General features: G+C 46.1%; 1 protein-coding gene across 3 annotated transcripts in view; it reads right to left on the minus strand.

The window, feature by feature from the left end:
• Baz2a (bromodomain adjacent to zinc finger domain 2A) overlaps nucleotides 1-8,587 on the minus strand; it is a 40,167-nt gene that overhangs the window by 13,664 nt on the left and 17,916 nt on the right. For all 3 annotated transcript variants that reach the window (XM_005371206.3, XM_026778016.1, XM_013355166.2), the window contains 6 exons: nucleotides 7,456-7,593; nucleotides 5,362-5,955; nucleotides 3,141-3,326; nucleotides 2,272-2,490; nucleotides 830-1,243; nucleotides 251-311 (listed from right to left, as the gene is read on the minus strand). In XM_005371206.3, the coding sequence (XP_005371263.1) occupies nucleotides 251-311; nucleotides 830-1,243; nucleotides 2,272-2,490; nucleotides 3,141-3,326; nucleotides 5,362-5,955; nucleotides 7,456-7,591 (1,610 nt within the window). In that variant the 5' untranslated portion in view covers nucleotides 7,592-7,593. The remainder of the gene's footprint in view (nucleotides 1-250; nucleotides 312-829; nucleotides 1,244-2,271; nucleotides 2,491-3,140; nucleotides 3,327-5,361; nucleotides 5,956-7,455; nucleotides 7,594-8,587) is intronic.

The raw sequence follows: 8,587 nt of genomic DNA on the forward strand, positions 1-8,587 counted from the left end.
AAAAAAAAAAAAAAAAATCACCCAAAGAAAGAGGAAATTGGTCTAGAGAACAGTCCAGCAGTTAAGCACACCCACTGCTCTGCCAGAAGGCTCAACATCCACACCGGTGGCTTCACAACAGCCTGCGACTCCAACTTCAGGGATTGCACACCCTCCTCACTGTCCAGTACTCTATTCCCAACTCTCCCACATCTAAGAGTCATTCCTAGGCTTGTGAAGGTCAATGCATGCGGCAATCTGGAGCACTTACCCATGTTGGAGGGGAAGACGAACTTCTTCTGGGGTAGCGATGCGTCTCTTAAGTACATCACCTTGAGGGAAGACCAGAGATAAAGGTCAAGCAAGTTTACAGAATAGAGCTGAGCTGGTTGACACAGCACTTGGGATGAAGAAGCATGCAGAGCTCTGTGAACTGGAGGCCAGCTTAGTCTACATAAAGACCAGCCAAAGCTACATAAGATCCTGTCGCAAACAAACTTTTTGTTTGCTTGTTTTTGAAAACAGGGTTTCTCTGTAGTTTGAGTCTGTCCTGGAACTCACAGAGATCTGCCTGTCTCTGCCTCCTGAGTGCTGAAAATAAAATTACAGGTTAATAGGAGGGATAGATGCAGCATGTGACATAAAACTTTTGTATAGGCTAGGCGGTGGTGGTGCCTTTAATCCCAGCACTCAGGAGGCAGAGGCAGGTGGATCTCTGTGAGTTCAAGACTAGCCTGATTTACAAGACCTAGTTCAGGACAGGCTCCATTGCTACAGAGAAACCCTGTCTCAGAAAGGAAAAAAAAATTGTAGAAATCAGGCAGGGACAAAACAGAATTTGGACACTTACCACTACCAGAAACTGTGACAGCTTCTCCAGTGGTCTCTTCTAAAACAGCAGAAGCTTCTGGAATGCTGGTGCTGTCTTCACTTGCTTGGGAAACTGTATGGAAGGCGGGTGCTGGAGAAGGAGCACGGCAAGCTTGAGGAGAGGTCACTGGAGCTGTCAAAGAGGCTGCTGGGAGGGCAGGGGAAGGAGCTGGAGACACTGCTGGGAAGATCGTAGGAGGGACAAGGGAGGAAGCTGCAGGAGAGGCTGCTGGAGATGCAGTCAAGGAGGCTGCTGGGGAGGCTGCTGGATGTAGCTCAACAGTAGGTGGCTGGTCAGGGGCTGGCTCAGTCAGGGGATTTGGGAAGTCTGAAGACTCAGGCCCCATTTCTTCCTGTTCAGAGTCACTGCCATTATTCAGGTCAAAGCTGTTATCTAAAATCCAAAGCATAATATCAGTAAAAGAAAATGGTAGAAGAGTTTATTCAATCAAACCTACACTACGGTAAACACAGTTATCTTAAAGGCTTTTAGTGAAAAAAGAACAGTAGCTCTAGGGACTGGAGCTGTGGCTCACTGGCTGCCCTTTCAGAGGGCCACTGTTTGATTTCTAGCACCCACATGGTGCCCTTCTGTATCGCCAATCCCAAGAGGTTTGAAACCCTCTTCTGGCCTCCAAGGGCACTACACAAACAGTGCATAGATATACATACAGGAACACTCATACACATAAAATTAAATTTAAAAAAGCAGTGCTAGCTGGGTGGTGGTGGCAGATGCCTTTAATCCCAGCACTCACGAGGCAGAGGAAGGCGGATCTCTGTGAGTTCAAGGCCAGCCTGGTCTACAAGAGCTAGTTCCAAGAGAGGCTCTAAAGCTACAGCGAAACCCTGTCTCAAAAAACCACAAAAGCCGGGCGGTGGTGGCGCACACCTTTAATCCTAGCACTCGGGAGGCAGAGGCAGGCGGATCTCTGTGAGTTCGAGGTCAGCCTGGTCTACAAGAGCTAGTTCCAGGACAGGAACCAAAAGCTACGGAGAAACCCTGTCTCGAAAAATCCAAAACAAACAAACAAACAAACAAACAAAAAATAACAAAAAAACCCCCACAAAAAACAAAACCAAACCAAAACAGTGCTGGCTCTTTCCCTACCCCAAACATCTTTGAAGTTAAAAGGTAAAACTGGTGATGGTCATGTTCACCAATGAAGAGAGAAACAGTTTCTCCTCAAGATAGAAAGGCCTCTGGCCATCTTTTCTTTGACAACTCCCAAGTCCCTCATGTTTCTACAGAGGGCAGAGGTCAAAGTACAATGGATGCTTTTTTATTCCCATTAGACAGCATCTCATAGTCTGTCAGCACGACAGCGGTACACACTTCCCATGTTAAGGGCTTAGCTATGGAACACATGCACTGTTTTGCAAGGGAAGACTTTTTTATTTCTCCTACCTCTCCTCACTCACCTTGTAGGACAGACTCCCCTAAGACAGGTGGAGAGGTGGGGCTGACAAAGAGAGAGGCTGCCGTTTGGCTGTCATCTGCGAGGAGACTGAAGGCAGCAGCATTATTGAGAGAAGGGCAGTCGAGAGCAGAGATCACAGGGCTGTCCTCCAGAGGCAGCTTGTCTTCTGCACCCATCAATGCTGTGTCATCTATCCCATACAGTCCTCCACTCACTGGCTCTGCATATGGGGCGAAAAGAAATTACAAGCAGAAATTAAGAAAAAAATTAACAAGCCAGATTTCCTTAGGAAATACTTGCCAAAGCAATATCCAACTCTAGTTTCTAGGGTCTGAACTGGGGAAGCAGGGAGGAAATAAGGAAGGATCTCACTTCTAACTCAGAGTTAACTTGAAACCTGTGTACTTCGCAGGATGGCAAAGTCAAGCCCTCCTACCTCAGCAACCCCATTTAGCATTAAAAGTAGGGGACAGAAGACTCTGAAAATGAAGGCAAAGACTTTGTATCTATCCATAGATCCTTGTAGAAATCTAGCATTTATCATAAAATTGGCCTTGTTTTTATATTTAATTGGCAAATGTTTCCTTTCTAGTTAGTTAGAACCCAAATAGCCCAACTGTGTGGCAGTTGAATTATTGCAGCCAAGGGCTCTTGGCCAACTGGAAGACAGAAAGAGGCTGGGAAATGAACCAATGCATCTGAGTAAAGCTGGCTCAGCCAGCAGTAAGACTATGGTTTACTGAAGTTTTATCCACAAGTCAACACCCCAGATTCCCTAAAACTTTCCTTGGGTTTCTAACTTGTCCAGGTCATGGGTTAGTCACCTTCTGCTCAGGTAAGCAGGAAAGAGACACACCCTCTAAAGCCCACCTGGTGCCAGCGAGTCAAACGGCTCCAAGGAATCTTCACTGAGGATTGGAGTGTCTTCCAGTTGCTCAGGAAGATGCGAAGGATCATCTAAACAGCTCACCGTGGGATCAGGGACCAGGACTGAGACTTCTTGGTGTAAAGACTCCACAGAGGAGACAGAACCATTGTAGCCACACATCTTTAATTCTAGGTAATCCCAGGAGAGAGCAAAAGTCAAAATTTGTGCCTTCAATTTAGCTGTATTAGCTGGTTATAAAATGTGTTCAGGTGGGGCTGGAGAGATGGCTCATCAGGTAAGAGCACTGGCTGCTCTTCTAGAGGACCCAGGTTCAATACCCAGCACTTACAAGGCAGTTCACAACTGTCTATAACTCCAGTCCCAGGGGATTTAACACCCTTACACAAACATATATGCAGGTAAAACACCAATGCACATTAAAAAAAAAAACCAAATCATTAAAAATGCTTTAAAAAAAAATGTTCAAGGAACTCTTTCAGGAAGTCCACAGGCACATGGTGTGCACTGTTCTTTGCTAGGAGCCCCTTCCCCACCACACCAGTACTAAAATCTGTGTTACAACGTTCTCTTAGTAAGCTCTAATTAATCAACATTTATTGCTAGGTCTAAACCAGGAACAGACCCTATCCAGTATCTAATGAGTAGAGACATGCTGCTAAAACCAATCTTACATCAAAGGGGAAGATGGACAGTAAGGCGGAGACAAGAACCCTACCACATATTTATTTTTTTCCAACAAGTGGAACAGAGAAAATATTCTTTGACTTTTTTATAGGGCAGTCACCCTTGCAGTGAATATGAACTACAAATACAAACTAATATTTTAATCTATTTTTAGGGAAACAAAATAGGTTGTCACACATAAATATTAACAACAAAACAAAACGAGAAGAAAAGAAAGGGAGCTGAATAGACACGCAATGGTGCACTCTACCTACTGTGTCCTCACCCTAGTAAGTCAGTCACTACTAGAGCTGAGCCACTTCAGCAGTACCTAATCCTGCCACAGTTAAAATAACCTCATGCTTTCAGTGCTCAACACTCATCTGCTTTAGAAGCCCCTACCCGACCCTACCTCATTTCTGTGTCCCAGGCTGACCTCCTCCTGCCTCCACTCTCAAAGGCTGAGATTATAGGGATGTGCCGGTATGATGTTCGCAGGGCTGGAGGTAGGTAGAACCCATTCAACCCATTCATGCACGCTACACAGGCATACACTTGTAGTAATAGGAGCCGCGGGCTGCTTCCCGCCACTCCGGCCGCCTCCGGCTAGCTTTACCCGAAATAACTACACGGACACTGTATTCTTTTAATGACTGCTTGGCCCTTTAGCTCTAGCCCTTTTTTCGGCTAACTCTCGCACCTGGACTAACCCATTTCCAATCATGTGTGTCGCACCCCAAGGTGCGCTTACCGGGAGATTTTAGCCTACGTCCATCCTGGGTCGGAGCTTCATCGCGTGTGCCTCAGAGAGCAGAGCTCTCGCCTCTGCCCGCTAGAGTGGAGTATCGTGTCTCTCTGAGGCCTCTGCCCCCGAGAGGAGAGCTGTCGAGTCTGACCTCACTTCCTCTTCCGCCCAGCATTTTGCTCCGTTTACTCCTCCCCCTACGTTCTAACCTATCAGGGCAAGCAGCTTCTTTATTTAATTAACCAATGGCCTTCCTCCATCATACACTAGCCACTGAGCAACATTCCCAGCCCAAGAAGTCATTCTTTTCTTCATTTTAAAATTTATTTTTATTTTGTATGTGCATTGGTGTTTTACTTGTATGTATATCTGTGTGAGGGTGTCAGGTCCCCTAGAACCAGAGCTACAGAGATGTGAGCCACATGTGGGTGGCTGGGAATTGAACCCAGGTCCTCAGAAGAGAAGTCAGTGCTCTTAACCATGGAGCTCCGGCTCCCCAAAAAGCCATTCTTGATGCAGTATGTGTTTGGGCTGTTTCAGGCTTGCCCATCGCCCACTTGCCCTCTCTTGGGCAGCAGCTCTGCAAGAGCTTGAAATAATTCGCACTCCCACTCTTGAACTGGTGCTGCTGCCACAAAAACACCAGCCACTTGGCTCTGCTAATCACCAACATGTAAATCAGTCTTTACTGCAGAGAGCTGGAAAGACAAGTTTTCCTCACCCCCAAAGGCCACTGCCCCCCATGACCGCACTTTCTCTCTCCACACCCACCCAGCTCACAGACCCAGTTATACCTGGCTGTTCTTCCTCCAGTTCCAGGCTGCCTACCAAGCCAGTGCCATTTTCTTCCACAACTGAAGTCAGCTCCTTTTCTGCTGCCTCATCAGAATGGATCCCATTGCCTACATCCTGGGAAGGTGCAAAGGTCTGGATACTAGATCCCAACATTGGAGAAGTCTGTGGGGAGGTGAAAAAACTTGGAGGTCCATTGGGCATCACCTCAAAATTCTGGTCAGGAAAGGAATCATATAGCTCCTGTGAATCGAAGTTAAGCCCCATGGGACTCTGGGTACCATTGGCCCAGAACTCTTGGCTCCCAGCTCGAAGATTAGTGTTGTGACTTGGGGATGAAGGTTGTCGGCTGCCCCCAAGGATACCGTTGAGTGGGTATTGTCCCCCAGGGAACTGAGAAAGAAGGGGTGGGTCCTTGAGGTTGTTGCTGGGATTGGCAGGTGGGTACTGTGAGTAGTTCCAAAGACAGTCGTAGGCCACGTTAGGGTGCTGGAGGTGAGAGGTGCTGGAGGAGTGGGGAGCAGAGTTCAAAATCCCTGAAGTAGTAGTGTGAGATACAGTAGATAAGCCATTAACATTCACATCCCCATTCAAACCTGGAAGAAAAATAGAAAAGAGTCAGCTATGAATATATATGCAATAACGCTATGAAATAAACCTCAAAAACAGTGAAAGGACTCCTCTGTTAACTTCAGCTTTTGGGTCTCAAGGGAATACTAAACTGATGTTCCCGTGTCTAAGCTTAGCACTGCTGCTGAGACAGATAAGTAAGGCGCTAGGAAGTGGCCTAGGTGTGCCACAGGAGCTAGTGGCAGCCATGGATACTGCTGTTGCAAGCTTTCTACTACATGGAGCTGCACAATGACTTTCCCGCCCTTATTCCTTATGGGAATTCTTTGGGGGGGGGGGTTATGACTGAATTTTCCAATTCCCAATACCCTCTTTCCTTAGTGTCTATTTGGCCTTACAGTGGCACCAGAAGGGACAGCCTCCACCTCACTGGCACATGCAGATCCAGCACTTTGTGCTGGGCTAAGAATAGAATTTGCAGTCACCACAGTGACAAAATTCCAGCTCAGAAGGCTGGGTTTAGCCCCTCCCCATAGCCCCAGGAGGGTAATATGGAGTAGGTAAAAATCTTTGCATGACCAGTGCTACAAAATACAGCTCTGGAAATAGCCATGTTTGAGTTTGCATCAGACAACAATTATCGGTACCAAGATACTAAAGAAACTTCAAGCAGGTGTCTGTGTATGGGGGGGAATACTACAGCAGGTGGGTGGGTATGTATGTGTGGGAAAGTCCAATGAAATAACAGGGCTTGCATTCATCTACAAGTGCCCTATACGAAAGAAGAGAAAGTAAGTACAAGTCAGAATTTTTCTACTGCAAGGAAGGAAAAAGCACATGAAATTCTACTTCTGTGAAAATTTAGAAAGGAAACTGATAGAAGACTGAAGCAGGACTGCCACCATGGTGTTCAAGGTCATCCTTGGCTAGAGTAAGTCACTACCCCAGAAGAAAAAAGGAAAAGAAAATCACCTCCACAGTAGCACTTCCAGAGAATGAAAAGCTTTCTAAGGAAGCACTGCGCCCCTCACCTTCTGTGCATAGCACTTCTACGGCAGGCCTTCCCTGCTGCACAAGTTAGAGTGTATTTATCATAACCTTCGCCCACCTCCCTCACCCCTAGTCCAAACCAATTTCACAATCCTTAAGACAGCTCCCAGAGAGCTTTACGTGCCACAGGTTCACCTCTTCATTATTAACAACAGCAGCTACCTCCTTTTCTGTTCCCAGTAGCCAGGGAACAGGACTGACAAAGAGCAGGCTAAGATGAAAAAGCTTCTATGTTTTTTCTAATCTTCTAGAAATTCAAAGTCAAGACAAAAAAAGCAGCTTCCATAAGCCCCCATAACTTGTTCTCAGAAGTCTGATTTCTCCCTAGCAATTAGTAAATTCTACGGATTTATTTCTTCTGTCACTACCTGCCAGGAAAGAATTGTTGTGGGGTAGCTAGCCAAAAGTAGATCTCAATCTCTGATCTAAAGAAATGATGCCATTCCCTCCCCAGGTCTTAAGGCCTCCACACTCACTTTTCCCTTGCTGGGGGAAGTTCATGGGAGACCCGTTAGTGTAGAGGCCCTCCCCTGATGAAGGAGAGGGTTTCAGTCCTGAGGCAGCTGGTGCAGGGGGAAGGCCAGTAAAGTTAAAATGGTCGTTCGCTTCCATTTCTGCAGGAGAGAGAAAAGAAAAAAATACTCATGGTTAAGTGAGGTTATATCATCGAGGAAGTGCCCCTTGCCATCCCTTTACTAGCCCTTCAATTTGGGGGTGCTGTGAGAAGGTGCATGTGGAAAAGGAGAAGAAAATACAGCCTTAACGGGGTCAAAGACCCAACTGTTAAGTCAAACACAGTACCACACCTATAAACTCAGCACACAGCAAACTGGGGCAAAGGATCACAGGTTTAAGACAAGCTTTTATACACGGTCTAAAAGCAAGTTGTTAAGATAGGCAGAGAGATAAAGTTAACTATCAGTGATAGAGAAAAATAAGTTAGTGTGAAAAAAACAATAAGCCTGGAAGAGCCTAACCTTATATTAAGTTCTACCCGCTTAATTGCTGGCCCAGGATATAGTCTTCTCAGACATTAGCTCTTTAGTTTAACATTAGGGTTAGGATTTGTGCATTTTTTAAGATTTAATTTTTTAATGTGTATGTATGTTTTACCTGTATGTATGTCTGCATACATATATGCGGTGCCCACAAAGGCCAGAAGAGTGGATTGATCCCCTGGGACCAGAGTTAGCAGACACTGTTGGCTGCTATATGAGCGCTAAGAGTGATGCCCAAGTCTTCCAGAGGAGCAGCCAACGCCTATTAGCACTGAACCATCTCTCATGAAACAGCCCCACATGATATTCTTTATCCTTTTGTTTTCATCCTAACCATGGGTCCACAAAAGTTGTCAAAGCCATCTTTTTGGCAGAAAGCTATGGATGCAAGGTTGTTGGGGAACACTATTTTAAGGTGTGTGACTTTTGTTTATCTCTGTAAAGGTGTGACTCTTTGCCTGTCTAATAAAGAGCTGACGGCCAACCATGAGGCAGTGGCAAAGATAGGCAGGGCTGGCAAGCAGAGAGTATAAATAGAAGGGTAAATCTGGGAGGAGAGAATATGGAGCAACAAGAGAACATGGGTGAAGACTTCAGGGGCCAGCGACCC

The sequence above is a fragment of the Microtus ochrogaster genome, unplaced genomic scaffold (genome assembly GCF_000317375.1).
Source record: "Microtus ochrogaster isolate Prairie Vole_2 unplaced genomic scaffold, MicOch1.0 UNK99, whole genome shotgun sequence".
NCBI lineage: Eukaryota > Metazoa > Chordata > Mammalia > Rodentia > Cricetidae > Microtus > Microtus ochrogaster.